General features: G+C 36.8%; 1 protein-coding gene across 2 annotated transcripts in view; it reads right to left on the bottom strand.

Annotated features, from left to right (window-relative positions):
• Positions 1–17423, bottom strand: part of UNC5C (unc-5 netrin receptor C) — a 369403-nt gene that overhangs the window by 96088 nt on the left and 255892 nt on the right. For both annotated transcript variants that reach the window (XM_059172547.1, XM_059172551.1), the window contains exon 4: positions 4478–4581. In XM_059172547.1, the coding sequence (XP_059028530.1) occupies positions 4478–4581 (104 nt within the window). The remainder of the gene's footprint in view (positions 1–4477; positions 4582–17423) is intronic.

Raw genomic sequence — 17423 nt, 5'->3', positions numbered from 1 at the left:
CACTGAGTTCTGTCAATCGGGTTGTATCTTCAGGGGTAACAAACACACCCATTTGGAATCAAAGTTTTATCTCCATTTCCTAAACTGTAGTCACAGCCAACAGGGACTCTTTCCTTGTTTAATTAAATACAGTCAGAGAATCTACTAAGTAGATTCAGTCTGCTGGTATTAGAGATAAAACATGAGGAACCCCCTTTTTGCTCCTTATTTCTTTACAGTTTAGGCAGGCACAGAAGTCAACAGATATGTTTCAACAAAGGTAGTGGCTGTGGCTATGTAAAATCCTTGTATATAGGGGCCAGCCCCATTGGGTCATCCATAGCAGGTGTTAAATTCTGAACTAATTCTGTATGTGCTTCGAAGTAACTGAATGCTCCCCCTCTCCTTCCCAATACTGGAGGGCTCCCTGGGCCACCCTCTGATTCAGCAGCTAAAGGGTTTATACCTGGAACATCACAAGGCCTTCAGACTCTGCCCCCATGCTAAGGAATTTGTATAGTTGTCAAATATCTTAAATAAATAAAGTTGATAGAAAGAAAGAAAGGGCTTGGCAAGAAGATCAGAGAGGGGGAACATCAAGCCTAGAATGCTGAAACCCATGTACTTTATCCTGGAGTGCCCACAGCGTAATATTTTTTTCCCTCCCCAATAAATATGAAGGTGAGTTCTTAGTCAAAAGAGTCATTGCCTGTAGAGATGGGAATACAAGAAATCTGGATTGGTCTTTCCCTCCTCTGAAATTTTGTCACTCTCTTTCCTTTGGCCCTGAAAAGGAGAACTACCAACAGTAGCCTCAGCCCAAATTGCCTCTTTGAAATAAAATACGTGGGCTCTTGGGACTGTGATGACTAAGTGGACAATAGTAACTTTAAAAATCAGAAAAAGGACAGCAGCATGTCAGGACTTGTAGTGATTTACATGAACAAGGCATCTGTAAGATGGATATTTACATACAGGGCACCTGGGTGGCTCAGTTGGTTGAGCAACCAAAACTCTTGATTTCAGGTCAGGTCATGAACTCAGGGTCCTGGGATTGAGCCCCACATCGGTCTCCACGCTCTGTGGGGAGTCTGCTTGAGAGTCTTTCTCTCTCTCTGCCCCCCCAACTCTCAAATAAATAAATAAATTTTTTCTTAAAAAGTAGATATTTATATAAATGAGGGCTTTTCCTGATTTAAAGCTTATAATGCTATCTTCATTGTAGCTTTTATGGACTCTATCCAAAGCCCTGGCTAGAAAATACGGGAGGGCATGTTGGTGGTGGTTCTTCAGAGCACAGAAGCTTCCTCTCTGCATGCCCACACAGCACCAGCACAGGTACAATGGGCTCAGGGACTATTCAGAATTCAAGAGATTGAATTCAGTCTTCTGTGAATCAATGGGTGATAATATAATAATAATACTACAAAGAGTGGCTGATGTTTCTTGAACTTTCAACATGTTCTAAGTGATTCACATGTACCATCTCATTTAAATTCCCAAAGTACACTCTGAATAGATACTATTATTATTATTATTATTATCTCTATTTTATATTTCAGAAAACATATGTACAGAGGACTGAAATACTCTTGCCCAAAGTCAAAAAGTTAAAAATGGTGATGCATGTGTTCACACCTAGAGTTCTGTAGGAAATTAGCTCAACATTCTATGGTGGTGACTAAAGGCAAAACAGGGGATAATGTTAAATGTTATTTATGACCTCAGAAATGCCTCTGCCACTATTTATATCAAAAGTGATATCACTGTAATTGAAGATTAGTGGAGTTCTTTAGAAATTTATTGACTTGATGGGAAGGAAGAAAATAATTACCACCTCGTGTTCTGCAAATAATGTACCTGACTACTTCTTCAATGGAGCTAGACACATACTTACAAAACAAAGATCAACTGAGTTGGTCAGCCATGTATTCATTGGAAATTTACCACTGGAGATTTTCAGAACCATTTGCCTTGGATGCAAAGGAAGCATGAATTCTTGCCAGTATGGCTGATACCTTAAGGGCTGATTTTATTTATGGGAAAGCTCAAGAATTGATCTGTAAGCTCAATATTTCATTCTATGCAATTTTTATGCTCTAGAGTCTTCAAAAAATGTAAATATTAATTAATGAATGCATTCATCATAAAATTAAAATAATCTTACAATCTTTTAATTCACCAGGTTAACATTTCATTCCTTTCTTTTTTCTTGATCTTACCCCTCTTAAGCAACTGACCATGTAATGTGTCCCATTAAGGTATTTATTAGCTTTCTGATCTTAGTGATTCTAAGGGTGTTGGATAGAATCTACCTAGGAGTTTATTAGCCTGCTCTTGAGCATGGTTGTTTGATGTCTCTTCTGACTCCAAAAAAAAAAAAAAAAAAAAAAAAAAAAAGCCACATTAAATATAGTTCTTTGAATGTCAAATGGGTATATGATTTTGAGCTTGCCAAGTGTTAATTGGTCTCTTCCCCACTGATGATACAAATAAAATTCACAGCCAATTAGTTCTCAGTCATGAATCTTTACTCCTTGACAAAGTGAACCACTTTCTTGGAGAGGCTAAAAAAATGAAAAAAATTACTAGGATCTTGTCATTGAAAGTCTTTGCAGGGATCAGCAATCTGTAAAAAATGTTGGGTAAAAATGAGGTTATGTGCTTTGGTGAGTGCTGTGAAGTGTGTAAACCTGGTGATTCACAGACCTGTATCCCTGGGGATAAAAATGTATGTTTATAAAAAATAAAAAATAAAAAAAAAACATATGCTGTATAAAAAAAAAATGAGGTTATGGATACCCACCCTACTCAGAATATATTTTGGTCTTTAAAGAAGTTTAATGAAGGTTTGTTTTAGAATTTTAAAAAATACAATTAGGGAGACAGGTGCACTATTTTAATAAGTGAAAAGAAATACTGAATAGAGAAGAGTTGCCTCTTTCATCACACTAAATCATATTATATATCAGTGTTAGAAAATAAAGTCTTGATGTGGTTGGATAAAACAGCTATGATCATGCAAAGTTTCTAATGCACTGCTAGAAAGTACCATGGGATGCCACTTAGCAGGCAAAAAACAATTCTCCTCTTTCAGAGTAAAACAAAAAGTTTCATGAAGAGTGCTACTTTGAGTCTTTGCATTGGCAATGGAGAGATATAAACGCCTGTGAGAGAAAAACAAAAAAAACGCAGTTGTTTTCCAAGCACCTTGCCTAAATTTCTAGTTCATATTATTAATAATAATTTGGAAAGAGCAATTAATCTTCTTGTTGTGAGACCAGTTCCTTGAGCTGACTCCCACCATTGCTTCAACCTTCAAAAGACTGAAAAACTATGAGAAATCTGATAGTAAGTATGCAACTATGAAACATTTTTTGTACAATGATGTGTCAATAATATCTGTTTCGAATTTCATAGATAGGAAGGATTCAGGGCTTATTTTTACAAAAAAAAAAAAAAAATTAAGCGGGCCCATATGCAGGCCCAAATTGCAGCAACTGAAAAATGCCTCTTTCCATACATTCAATAAAGAGTAAAAATTCCAAAGGACTAAATATAGTTTTTAGGTTACAAGGACCAACAAGTTGGCAGTAATATATGTCACTTGTCAAATTGAAGTGTTTCTGGGCCCACAAAATACCAGATTAGCTAGGACAACAGTATTTGATGCCTATGAGGAGGTCTCCTAATAATCATAAAAGGTAACATTTTTGAGAGTTTAGAGTTATTTGTTAACAAATGAAAGACATGGTATTAGATGATTTTCCTCAGTAAATATGCTTTATGATAGGAAATGGCTCAAGGAGGGCATGGTACTCTCTTGTGGCCATCTAGGTCAATCCCCCATAGACAGACATTTCCAAAGGACACTGTATGGTTTGGTGCTAATGAAAAACATGGTATGTATCTGATTTGTCATGCTTCATTAACAATCAATAGGCTTTGTTTTAGCAAAAACAAAAAATGAAAATGAGGAGCCTGATGGAAAGCTCATGGTAAGAAACACTTGTTATTTCTCAAGCATGTTTTTATTCATGGTGTGTAGATATGGCCTTTAGATTACATCATGGAAAAAGAAATGTATATGTGGGGTGCACAGGCTCACAGACACACACAGACACACACACACACACCCTTTTTACATTTTTTGCATATCATCAAGGACAATAATAAAATTGATAGTACATCATTATCTTATCACTTTGCTATATGATAAATGCCAGATAAAATAAAGCAATGTTTCTGATTTCTTGAAAGAGAATGACAAAATTAAACCAAGCTGCCTGTGGCTTTGTCCAGTGGGGCATTCTAATTGACTCCCAAGTCATTAATCAGTTCCCAATCAATCTATTTTGCCAGCAGCAGGCAGTTAGGACTCCATTACCAACCATTCATCATGCCATACCCTAATTCACTGCACCATTAGCCATGGATTAGGCCTCTGTTAGAACAACTTAGTGCCAATAGCTAAATGCAAAGAATTTTTGTTACTCACCTCAGCCACTGGGATCCCTTCAGGTGGTCGACACTGGAGCAACACTTCCTGTTCCAAGGATACTTCCTTTCCCAGGGGTTCCTGCTCAAATGTCTTCCGTAGATCTGGAAAGCACAGGTAACAAAATACATGAGAAAACTAATAATTAACATTTAGTCATTTATGGAAAACGCTGTAAAAATATCCCAGCTTAGTATCTTATGTATCTTTTTATTTTTTTAATCACACATTGTTAGTATTGTACCATAATCTGGGTTATTATAGCATGTGTGGTGGAAAACATGAAATTCAGAGATTATTAACTACTTCTGCTAAAGTGGGTAAAAGAATGCTGGAGTCCTGAAAGAATGTATGTAACTTCTTCTGGTGTCTCAAACAGGAAGCAAGAAAAAGGGGAACTATGGGTATAAATCTAAAAATATCTCAGTATGTAATTATGTAGTCATTCTTTAATTAAAAGATCAAATGGTCATTTTTGCCCAAATATACCAACGGCCTAACTACATATTTATATAATTATAGTTGCTAAGATAGTTATAGGTAGTAGACTTTTAAAAATTGTTATAGGTGGCTACAAACATATCAGAAATCAGTTTGTAATTCTAAACACCAAAGTTAAAACATAAATGATTCAGCCATAGAGCTTTGAAACAACATTAATTTTTTTAAAAATACCAAATATTTTATTTCATACATGTATAGTTTCAGCTCCTACCAATGAAAAATTATTGAAATTTTACCCAGTTGAATTTGATTATAAATTAATGCTTCTAACCTTTCATTCCATGGCCCTGATAAAGGCATAAGAATCTAAAAGTACCATTTTCGCTTATTGAACTATGGGTGGAAACCCAAGACTCTGGAGGTCATATCCCTAATGTCTTTCAAGGAGCTATCAAAAAGCACCATCTGGAAGAATGGACAGAGAGAAAAATCTATTGTTACATACTTGTCATTTATTAAATTTCTTGGCATAAGAAAACTTTCAAGAGTTTATGGGTTGTGAGAAAATTATGGATCTGTGTGATCCGAGGTAAGACAAGAGACTCTAAATGGTGATGGAATTTCTGGCAGAAGGCTACTTCTAATTTGATTATTGAGAAATTGAGTATATTGCAGAAATAAACACTTAAATAAATAAATCCACATAATTATCAGAACTTATAAATTATCAAAACCATGTCCTTATTTTACACATAAGAAACAGGTCTATCAAATTACTCCAAAGCCTTACAGCAAAATAATCAAAGCTACATTAGGGTATTAAGGAGGGCACAAATGGCATGGGGCACTGGGTGTTATATGTAAACAATGAATCTTGGAACACTACATCAAAAACTAATGGCATACTGTATGGTAATTAAAATAACATAATAAAAAATAATAAAAGAAAGAATAATCCATAATAAAAATAAAAACCTGTTAGGTTTATTATGGATCATTCCAGCGAAATAAAAACCAAAATAACCATAGTGATAAATGAAGGATGGTACCCACCAATCAAAAGCATAAAATTCACACGTCACTATCTTCATTCTAAATGGGTTCTTTAAAATATATATTTTTAAGCTTTATTTATTTAAGTAATCTCTATACCCCAGGTGGGGCTCGAACTGAAGACCCTGAGATCAAGAGTTCCAAGCTCCACCTACTGAGCCAGTCAGGACTCCCTCATTCTAAGTGTTTTTATTGCAGTAAGTAATATAGGTATACACATCAAAAGCAACAACAAAAAGAACACACTGAGCCCCAATTTGTACATCTTTTGCTATTGTACACATCCCTTTCACACATCTTTTGGTAAATCTGTGTCCTTCCAACACAAACGATAAAAACAAACTGAGAGTTTTGGAGGGGAGGGGTTGGGGGCTGTGGGTTGGCTGAGCCTAATGGTGGGTATTAAGGAGGGCATGTATTGCATGAAGCACTGGGTGTGGTGCATAAACAATAAATTTTGGATCACTGAAAAAAATACAATTAAATAAAATTTAAAAAACCAAACTTTTCTACTCTGTCTTTTCTTACATAGAGGCTTCTCTTTGGGCCCACTTTGGCAGCAAATATACTATCATAACTCCTCTTTGTTTTGGATCTGCATTAAGATAAAATTTCAGCAAAATGCCAAATACCAATTTAAAGAATAGCGGCAATGAACAACTTTTATGGGATAAAATGTACTTGACAACATATACCTCATTTGTTAAAAAAAAAAAAAAAAAAAAATCATTCTGAAAAACTCCCATCTGATGTAGGGTGGGGTAAGGTGAAGAAATAATTACTGGAATTAGTTCTTAAATTAAAGAACCTACCAACTCACTCTTGGTTAAATTAATTGGCATATCACAAAACGTAGGGCTAAGAGTAGGAGGGAGGCACATATGTCTCCGAATAGTTAAAACAAATTCTTTTAATATTTGTTAATCACGTGCTTTGGTTGACATTTGATTAGGTACTTAAGAGGATGATGTGTAAGATACAGACACAAAACTAGAAAGGTAATCAGAGGTCTACCAGTCAAGGCCCTTCTGCCATGTTGAAGACTGACAAACCCTCAAAAGCTTTTAACCAAAGGAAGACGATTGGACGTCACATTGCCTGCATTGTCATAAATGGATTGAGGTGGTGGTAAAGAGACAGATAGTAGTTAGGGATCCATCTGAGTAGACCAGGAGGGATGATGGGGTCCTGAACTCAGCTACTCATAGTGAAGAGGAGAAAGCAATAGGAGAAAGAGGAAGAGACAGAGTCTAGGAATAAAAGGATCATACGTTCAGAAAGACCCATGTATTTGGAAAGTGCTAGGAGGCAAGACTAAAAGTCTATTCTTAGTATTCTATTGCAGTTGTTAAGATGGTACCATTACTAGGTGAAATAGTACCAAATTAGGCAGGAAAGTGAAGGGAAAGATAGCAATGTATTTTGGTAGAGGTTCAGTTTGGTGTGTCTGTAGGATATTCAGATGGAAAGTGCGATAAATTCAGATCATGATTTCTCAGCTGCAGTGCTACTGATATTTGGGGCTAGAGAATTCTCTGTTGTGAGGTTGTCCTGTCCACAGCCAGATAGCAGCATAGGTGGACTTTCACCCACTAAAAGTCAGAAGCACCCTTCCCAGCTGGCGTGAAATAAATGCCTCCAGATGACACCTAATGTCCCCTGTGAGCAAAATCCACCCCAAGTTGAGAACCACTGGCTTAGAACTTAGAAAAAAACATCCTCATAGGAGATTTGTGGTTCGTTGTCTAGGAGATGTCTAAAGCATGGGAACTGGATTAGATGACGTCACCAGGGGAAAGACTATGTTCAACAAGCAGGACACAATGTTCTAGAGAAAAGACTGCCAGCAAAGTGACATGGCATGAACCAAGAGGCAAGAGAGGAACCAAACAGACATGTGTCGGAGGAGCGAAGAGGAGAAAAACGTTTTGAGAAGTTGGGAGGCAGGACAAAGGCAGGGAAAGGCTCAGAGGGACAAAGCACAGATTGGTTTGGGAAATTTAGGCCTGCAGAGCGAGCGGAAGCCAAGCTGTGCTGAGCAGTGCACAGGAATTGGGAATACGACCATCATGAGAACCTACTGCTTTTTTGCCAAATGTTATGGTGACAGGAGTCAGCAGTACCATTAAGGGGCGATGGGTCTGAATGCATCATGCTCTAATTCTCAGGATATAGTGTAGTTTTTGGCATGGATTTCAAATTCCTGCCATATGAAGGCACATCTCACGAGAACACTTGTTTCCTAACTGAGAATGGTGACCACACCTCAGAGGCACGCGCTTCGAGGGGCCGGATTAACTGAACCATCATTGAATGCCCGATAATTATTTCATTTTAATGGCTTGGCTTTAAACTCCATATAAATTTTATGTAATTTCTAAAATGATCTCACATTGAACCCCCCCACGAGGCAATACTTCTTCCTGAAAAATCCTTTTAATTTCTGCCATAAAACCTCTCTTCTAGCTTTCAGGTTGTGTAATGAGCATAGGATATATTGTGGCTGTCCAGCAAGGCAGCTCCTCGTTTCAGTGTCTCCGCATTACTCTGAGAGAAGAGGGTGGGTAACATTTTAAGCATATCCTTTATCATTTGCAGAGATGTGATAGAAGGCAGGCTGGATGCCTTGCAGGCACAGAGAACACAAGGGTGACGAATGAATAAGCATGAAAAACGGACACTTGTCAGCTAGGAATTAGATGTAAAACAGAACGGTTCAGAATAATGTGGGTATTCCTGTCAGGAAAAGAGATGAATTTCTGCCCTTGGAAGACCTTTAGGAGTCTACATTTCTGTTTTCTTTCCATTCGTTCTAAGGCTGATACTAAAATAAGTCTAAAGTCCTTTCATTATAACTGAGATTACTTTTGCAAAGTCAACTTGGCCTACCTCTGATTTAGTCGTTGATTCTAGCAATCGAAAGAAAAATCAGCTTTGTCATATGCATGCGTTCTGGGAGATGTTTACTTAAGAACATGAATATTGGCTTACTAAATCCATACGGCAAAATCCAATTAGCAGATGTAGAATCAGACTTGAAACTATATGGATTTCTATTTACCATTTACACAGTAATCAAAGAGAGCCTTTCGGGGCACCTACAAGCATGGGCACACATCACAACATCACATTTTTTTATTGTAGAGTTTTGATGTTTTCAATGAATTTTTTTTTCACGATAATGACACTGTGGTCACATATTGTTTATGATGCGGAATATACCAATTCATGGCATTCTATAAACTTCGCTTTTTGATGGCGTGGTAAACAGAAAAGAATGCTAACTGGGAGTCTGATGACTGTGCCCTTCACCTTCCTCATTTGTAAAATGAAAATAAATGTCTGGATGCTTTTAAAGGTCTCTTTTGCTACATATAAGGGCCAATGACTAAATAGACTAACAATTTAAATGTATGTTTGAGGGGAAAAGACGTTTTCCTGTGTTGAATAAAATACTTCTTGGTCATGATGGATCTGTAAGGAGCTACACCAATTGGATCAGTGTCCATGAGAAATAATAGAAGAAATCATTTTAAAATAATAGACGAGTTGATATATCGTTGAAGAGACCAACTTACCATTTTCCCCTCAGGACAATTTTCATGGCATTTTTGGACACCTGGATCTATAGGTACAGGTAAGAGTTAGAAAACAGGGAAAACAGTGCGACCCAGAAGATTCGGTATTAAAAATATCCGAAAATTCTTTATACAAATCCAAGGAAGTAATCACAAAAGCAGACTAAAATTAAAGCTTGGCTGATTGTAAATGCATTCAGATTAACTTTGACAGAACTAATTTTCTGTCTCCATGGAGAGATGGGGAGAGAAATGCCTGCCCAAAGCAGCATGTAAGAAAGCCCGATCCTGCCAATGTGTGTGTTTATGAAAGGGGCAGAAAATCAGGTCTCGATCCCTTTAGCAACTCTGCCTGACACTATCCAAAAAGGGTGTGTGTGGCTTACGACTGGAAAGTCGAGGATGCCTGGAATCGAGGAATATATGTGTTTTGTGTATAATGCATCAGGCTCCCACCCAAGCACCTATAAGCCCTACTGATTATGGATGGAACCCCCCCCAAAAAATATCAGCCGAAGGTCTATTGTGTCTGAGCAGGAAGGTTGCTGATATTATTTTTCTTTGAAAAAGATAACGAATATGTTCTTACTCTGAGTTTTCTAGAATGATTTATATTTATTAAAAATGTTTATTTCCTCAGCAATGCTACTTCATTGTGCAGAAAGATTTATTAGAATACAGTATTTTTTAAAAGACCAAATCTTAGCAATGTCATAGACCGACACCATGAAGCCAAGAACTCTCCAGTGGGTATCCTTCAATTCGATAGGCTGTCCTGGTGGAAATGAAAATCCTTAAACTCCACAGAATAATAAGATAAAAGGCATATTATATTATTAATGTTGGGTTTTTTTTTTTTTTTTTTTTAGCTCTCATAAGGCTTGGTGAATATTAAAAGAGATGTTGGATCTGAAAAGGCTTTGGAAGATTATAAAGCACAAAACATATAATAAATTATTATAATGATTTCTATTATTAATACTCAGAGAGTTCTGGAATGAAAGATGATTGCACACAGGAGTCAATTTTCAGATATCATTCTCTTACAGATTTTGGCCATATGGTCTATAAACTAGAGGATCTAATATTCCTTACTGTTCTTTTGGAAGTTAAAGTTTATTGCTATGTTTTTCAAACTGTGTGTCATGACCTTTTAGATGATTATGAAATCAATTTAGTGGTTAAAAAGCAACATTAAAAAATATGAAATTGAATGAACAGAAAATGCCAAGAGGGATCATATAGAGTATTGAGTGTATATATACAATGTATGTGTGTATATGTATATGTGTGTATTATATATTAAATATACACACTGATACACATGTATATATGTATATCTATGTATATATAGATATATATATCTATGTAGACATATCTCTATGTGTATATATAGATTATATTTATATATAATATATATACACACACAAACATACACACATATCTGTGTGTATTTCTATGTGTAAGAAGAAGTGATACAAATACATTTTTTATTGCAGGTCACTGTGAAAATCTGGAAGTTCTGGGAGGCAAGATAACATTGTAGCTAAAAGCAGGGTCTTTGCAGAGAGATAACTGGGTTCAGGCCTGACTCTAGCACTCATCTATCTGTGTGACCTTGAGCATACTGTTTAACTTCTCCCTGCCTTTGTTTCTTCAGCTGAAAAATGGGCACACGAATAGTAACTATTTTATAGGGTTACATCAGAAGAAGTGCCTATAAAATTCTAACATCATGCCTGGGATATATGTGCCCAACAGATAGTACTCACCTCACCTTTCCCCACCACGGTAGCAAATGTATCATACTATACAGATATTAGGTATTATCGTTACCAGTCAAAATAAACATAATCAAGTGAGACAAAACAATTGTGAATGTAGAAGGGCTAATTATTGAAGAGGATGTTTCACAAAGAGAAATCTAAGGACTATCATGCTGTGCGTGATAAAAAGGCAGATTTCATACTCAGATTGGGCCCTGGGAAGCTGTGCTTGTAAAAAGTCCCACAGGTGTGTTTTATGCACAGTGCTTAAATCTTAGAGCCACTTAATGACTGATTATTTATGGAACACCTATGTTGTACATGGCACTGGGCTAGATACTATAGGCAGCAGGAGGGAGGTTTTGAGAGCTTGTGGGAACCAAGCAAACCTGCTTCTCAGCAGTGTGGTTCTTACCCCCTGGTTTTTGATGGTCCCTCTACTGGTATTTCCGAGTGTCAGCAGCAGAAAAGTTTTTGTACAGGCTGACAGCTGACATTGTCTAGCACAGCAGCTGAAATTTCACATGTATCTAGGGACCATTTAGGTAACACAAATGATAGAAAATTAGGCACCATAATTTTTTTTCTTGAAACATGATGCCCACCTGGTCTATTTTTCATTTCTAAATTTTAATATAGACAAGAATACAAAACCAATATACTTTTTTTTTCCTCTTGCTGCTCAGCAATAAGCTATATGTTGTCCTATAAGAATGCAGACTCAGTGGCCTGCAGACTCCATATCTGATTGCTAACAGAAGCTGGTAATGTGAATTATTATGTGATTTTTTTTCTAATTGCATAGGTTGTTAATTGCTTAAAACTTTATCAAGAATTCTTGTGTGGGCCAGCATTTCGAGGGCTAGACCAAGAAGCCTGTGGATTGCCATCTTGAGACATTGATCTAGCAAATTCAGTGCTGAGTGTGTCAAAGTTATCTTAGTGTTTCTTGTGGCCTCTTACTTCAGAGAAAACCCTCTGGATTTCTCCCCACAGCTCTGCTCTTGTCTGACTCTCAGATGTTTAACCGAAAAAGACAGCTTGGTGGGCAAATCTGTTTCTGTTAGTAGGATTGCATATATAACATTTTCTGAATTCACATTTTATAATTATTAATTTATCTTCCCTTGCCTACTTTCAGGCAAGAATGTTAGGCAATAAACATTGGGATTTCATAATATTAAATAAATAGATATGATTCTCTTTTAAATAAATGGGAACTATTAGCACATGAGTCAGGAGAACCAAAAGTTTTCTTTTGAAATGAAGTGAAATGAAATGAAGACACTTCATCATTATTTCCATTAACTTTTGATGATTACATAGGATAAATATGTCCTCACATTCTTTTCTGAACCAGTGTCTTCATTGCTACGGTTGCTACATAAACAAAACCCTGAAGCTCTTTCAGGTAGGAAGGAACCTGTCCAGAGTGGTTATGATTTCTTCTCAGCTCTTGTTCTTTAGAGAAGGAAGAGCAAACGTTCGGCACCACCGCCTTCCTCTGTAACGTATGTGTCCAAGTAGAAAGACATTAAATTCTTTTCTATGGAGTCTGGAACTAGCTTCACTTTCAGCCTCCCCAGCACAGAGCCCAGGGAGGCTAGAACTAAGCAGGAGTTAGCATTCAAGATACAATCCATCTGCATGCCAACCTGGAGTTCACTGCAAGGAGCTTTCTGGAATGGTGTGTGTTTTGTATCTGCATAGTTATGGCCAGCTTTCTATCGGGTATCATATCACTGCTAAGCGTCACTTTAAAAAGATAGTATTACTAGTCCCAGTGAACTGAATGCTAAATTTCTTCAGTTTAAAATTTCTTTAGGGTTGTTTGGTGCTTAGTACACAGGAGAACTTTAATAAATGCTGAATTAGAATCAATTTCCAAAATAATCTGGCAAGCCCTTTTACCGAAGGTCTGGGAACAATTTCTCTTGTGGTAACTATAAAACTCTTTGAAATTGCACAGGTCAGCCCTCTTCCTTTACAGATAATGCACCTAAAACCCCAAGAGTTAACTTACTTGTTCAAGTTCATCAGCCATTAACAAGCAGGCTACCGCATTTTGTGGGTCTACATAGAGGTTGTATTTGTTTCTTAAAGAAATTTCCATGAAACGTAATGGCTTAAAACACCAGAAATTTATTTTCCCATAGTCTGGAGGCCAACAGTTTCACTGGCAATACAGAATCAAGGGGTCAGTAAGGCCCTACCCTCTCCATAAATTCTCTGGGAGAATTCACAGCTTGTTGCTTCTAGATTCTGGTGGCTGCCAGCATTCTCTGGCTTGTAGCTCCATCCCTCCAATCTCTGCTTCTCTAGTCCCATGGCCTCCTCCTCTTCTGTGTGTGTCAAATCTCTCTCTGTCTTTCTCTATAGGGACATTTGTGATGACATTTAGGGGCCACCTGGATAAACCAGAGTGTCTCTCCATCTCAGGGTTGTTAAGCACATCTGTGAAAGGTCCTTTTTCTATGTGAGGTAAGATTTGTAGGTTCCAGGGATTAGGACCCTCATGCCTTTGGGACAATTATGCAGCACAGTGGTTATGAGTGTGGAGCCTGGATCTACCTGCCTGACTTTAATCCTGGTCTTGTACTTATGGAGGTTTGGAGGCTTTTGTTTCTTCATCCCTAACAGGAGGACAATTATAGTATTTATTGCATAGGGTTATTGTGAAGATCAAATAAAAGAATACACATAAAAACCCTTATGAGGGCAGTGTTATTACCTAAAAGCCCTCAATAACTGTCCTCATTCAGAGACCACTCTACCGAGCCCCAAATCCGTGTAGCTGTCGAACTTTTACAGAGTTCCTGGTTGTACTGAGATTTAATTAAATAAATAAATTACTTTATTCATTTACTTATTGCTACCAAGATACCACACTCCAAGTATCGGAATTAAGCTTCTTGCCTCCCAAACTGAGCTGGTCTTGACAATGTGTGCTTTTGATCTAGGGAATTTCTATCTTTAGAAGAGGTTCGTGGTGCAGTTATCTGCTAGGCTTTCTAACCATCTTCTGGACTTTCTGACATGGGTCTGTCCTTGCAGTGAACAAACACAACTGCTTTACTGTGACTCACATTTTCACATTTCCAAATTTTTGATTAGTTCTTTTACTTGTTCAATGAACAGAGGGGTGGAAGAACACTTTTTAAAACTTTTTAAAAACTAGTCTTAATGTATTTTCAAAGCGCTCCTCTGGTGAATAAAACAATTCTGTGGTAAAATATAGTCACAATACTTGCATTTTTAGAAGGAAAAGAAGTATCTTTCTTCTACTAATGATAAAAGGTGCTAATTATGTTGTCACAGTAGAGTACCACTTATGCTTAAATCACCAACTCTGCCCCTTAACGGGAAATAACTGCTGTGAACTGACCAGTATGACATCCTTTGAGAGGTCTAGATTAGTCTTCTGAACCTTGGGTACTTATTAAAAGTAAAAAATGCCTACCTTAACGCCACAGAACTCTAAAAAGTTTGCTATGGTTTCCTTTTCCAGGAATAGATGATCTTATCTTGGCTGGAATTTTAAAAATCATCATTATTTTTTTAATTCAGCAACTCTTACAGTGATCATTAAATGTTAAGGGACACAATGTTGGATGGGGTTCTCTTTTTTACTTGTCCTTTCTCCTCAAATATTCTAAAAGATAAAACAAAACAAACAAAACCCAACCAACCAAACAGCAAAAATGAACTACATGAAGCTCCCTCTATAATTAGGCTGAAAAGTGAAGAATTGTCACAAGTTTGTTTAAAATTCAGCGTTACCATTCCCTAAACAAGTGACTTGGCCAAGTTACCGAAGTTCCCTGTTCTTAAGTTACCAAGTTTCCTGCTTCTGTTTCAGTTTGCAAAATAAGGATAATAATAGAATCGACCTCATAAGATTGAGGGTTTATATCGGAGCTTTATTTACAACCTCTTTCAACATTGTTAAAAAGTAATGTTTTTGACCACTCTTAGGAATTTATGGCGGACAATTCCAATAATATCACAGTTTATATCCAGGAATAGAGATTGGAATGATCTTTAAGGAAATCAGCAGAAAGATTATCTTGGCAAAGTCTTCAGTTTCACTTAGGGATGGCTATCCCTTATGGCACAGAGGTCATTTAAACGGAGAAATCCTGAGTGAAAGAAGTCCCTGCAGAAGGAAACACATTTAAAGCTATTCTTTATTTCTTGGCTTTGGGGCATTTATAGGACAAACATATTTGTATTCAGTTTTCCTAAAGGGTTTTTTAAAAAAATAAATATTTTAGAGCTAGGACTGTAAATGACATCCATTACAGAGAAGAGGAAGAAAAAACCCATACAAGCCACTCTTCTATTCACATTGCATCTTTAGTTTTAGAAAAAAAATGATTATATGCCATCACAATATTTTTTAAGGTATGTCTTAGGGAAAAATAATAAGAAACATGCCAACTTTATAGATGAGGAACCTGACATATCAAAAAGTTAAGGCTCTTTCCTTGGAGTATAAAGAAATGAATGCAATGATTGCAGACAAGCTTTTTTTGCAAATAAGCAGTTTAGCCGTAAACTTCCCTTTTCATCCAGCATAAAACATTATTTTAATGACACATTTTAGTCCAGTGGGTTAGCAGCCATGCTTATAACACACAGATAGCTGATTTCTCCTAAAATATAACTTATGAGACAGTGTTCTATCAATTGGTTGTCTACCTCTCAGAATAAACATGAGCTATAAATATCGATAGATTTGTGGGAACTCTGTGGATCTTAGGAATTTCTGTTCAAATACAATAGAAAATATGTTTGGAAAAATACAGACTGATGCAAACAGGTATGTCTTATGGTTTTTAATCTTGAAATAGGAACCACGTAATCAACTATTTAATATAACAGTTGAGATTTACATGAAACAGGAAGAAAGCTATGGTTAAAGATGTCTGTCTTACTATCTAAAAAGATCTCAATTGTGCAGTTAATCTTATCTAATACAAAATCTTGCCTCTGTAAGTTATAATTGGCTTATCAGGGGCTTAAATGGTTGCACAGGGATCAAACCATAGCTCAGAAATGCATGTTAGTAAACAGGCCATTTATTCTGGCGTGCTGGTAAACTGGCCGAACTCTACCAAGATATTTGCTGTTAGGCTGCCACACTCTGTCATGGTATAACCTAAATCTTTCAGAGCACCTGGTTAAATAAATGTATTATATGGTCAAATCATTGTAATTTTGTATAATTTAATCTTGTTTTCTGCCCCGTAGAAAGGTAGGGAATGGAAAAGAAACATAAAGCCACGAGCAATGACTTCTATATATAATAATTCACAAGATTACATCTATTTAATTGAAGATACTATTGCCCTACAACAGAAATTTAATTAATTAATTCCTTTAAGAGACTTATTGAGGTCCAAAATATACCAGCCATCACTGTAGACATTTTGCATTCGTCAGTAAACAAAAAAAAAAACAAAAATCTTTGCCCACGTGGATCTCACTTTCTCAGGGGGTGGGGGAGATGGGCTACAACTCATGATCATAATAAATAAGCAAATACATAGTAGGTGAGAAGTTGATAAATGTTATGAAGAAAATAAGTACAAAAATGTACTGGAGGTTTCAAGGTGGGGTGGAGCACAGAAGAAACCACTTTACTTTATGTCCTTGAATTACTAGGGTGAGAAAACATTTTTACTTAAATAACATATCATTAGCATTGAATAACATCATCACTTTGTCCCATCATATGCTTTCAGTTTAATTCCGTTTCATTCCATTTATTTATGTCTTCAGCTCCTTAGCACTAACCATGTGCAAAACACCATTTTTAGGGGTGTCTGGGTGGCTCAGTGGGTTAAAGCCTTTGCCTTTGGCTCCGGTCATGATCCTAGGGTCCTGGGATCGAGCCCCACATTGGGTTCTCTGCTCAGTAGGGAGCCTGCTCCCCGCCCCGCCCCCCGCCTCCACCTGCCTCTCTGCCTACTCGTGATCTCTTTTGTCAAATAAATAAATAAAAATCTTTAAAAAAACAAAAACAAAAACAAAACCCACTATTTTTAGGCACTGAGGGAATCATGATAAGGAAAATAAGGTGCCTGATCTTGTGAAGCTTAT

The sequence above is a fragment of the Mustela lutreola genome, chromosome 1, assembly GCF_030435805.1.
Source record: "Mustela lutreola isolate mMusLut2 chromosome 1, mMusLut2.pri, whole genome shotgun sequence".
In the NCBI taxonomy this organism is placed as follows: domain Eukaryota; kingdom Metazoa; phylum Chordata; class Mammalia; order Carnivora; family Mustelidae; genus Mustela; species Mustela lutreola.
This window is presented reverse-complemented; position numbering and strand designations above follow the sequence as displayed.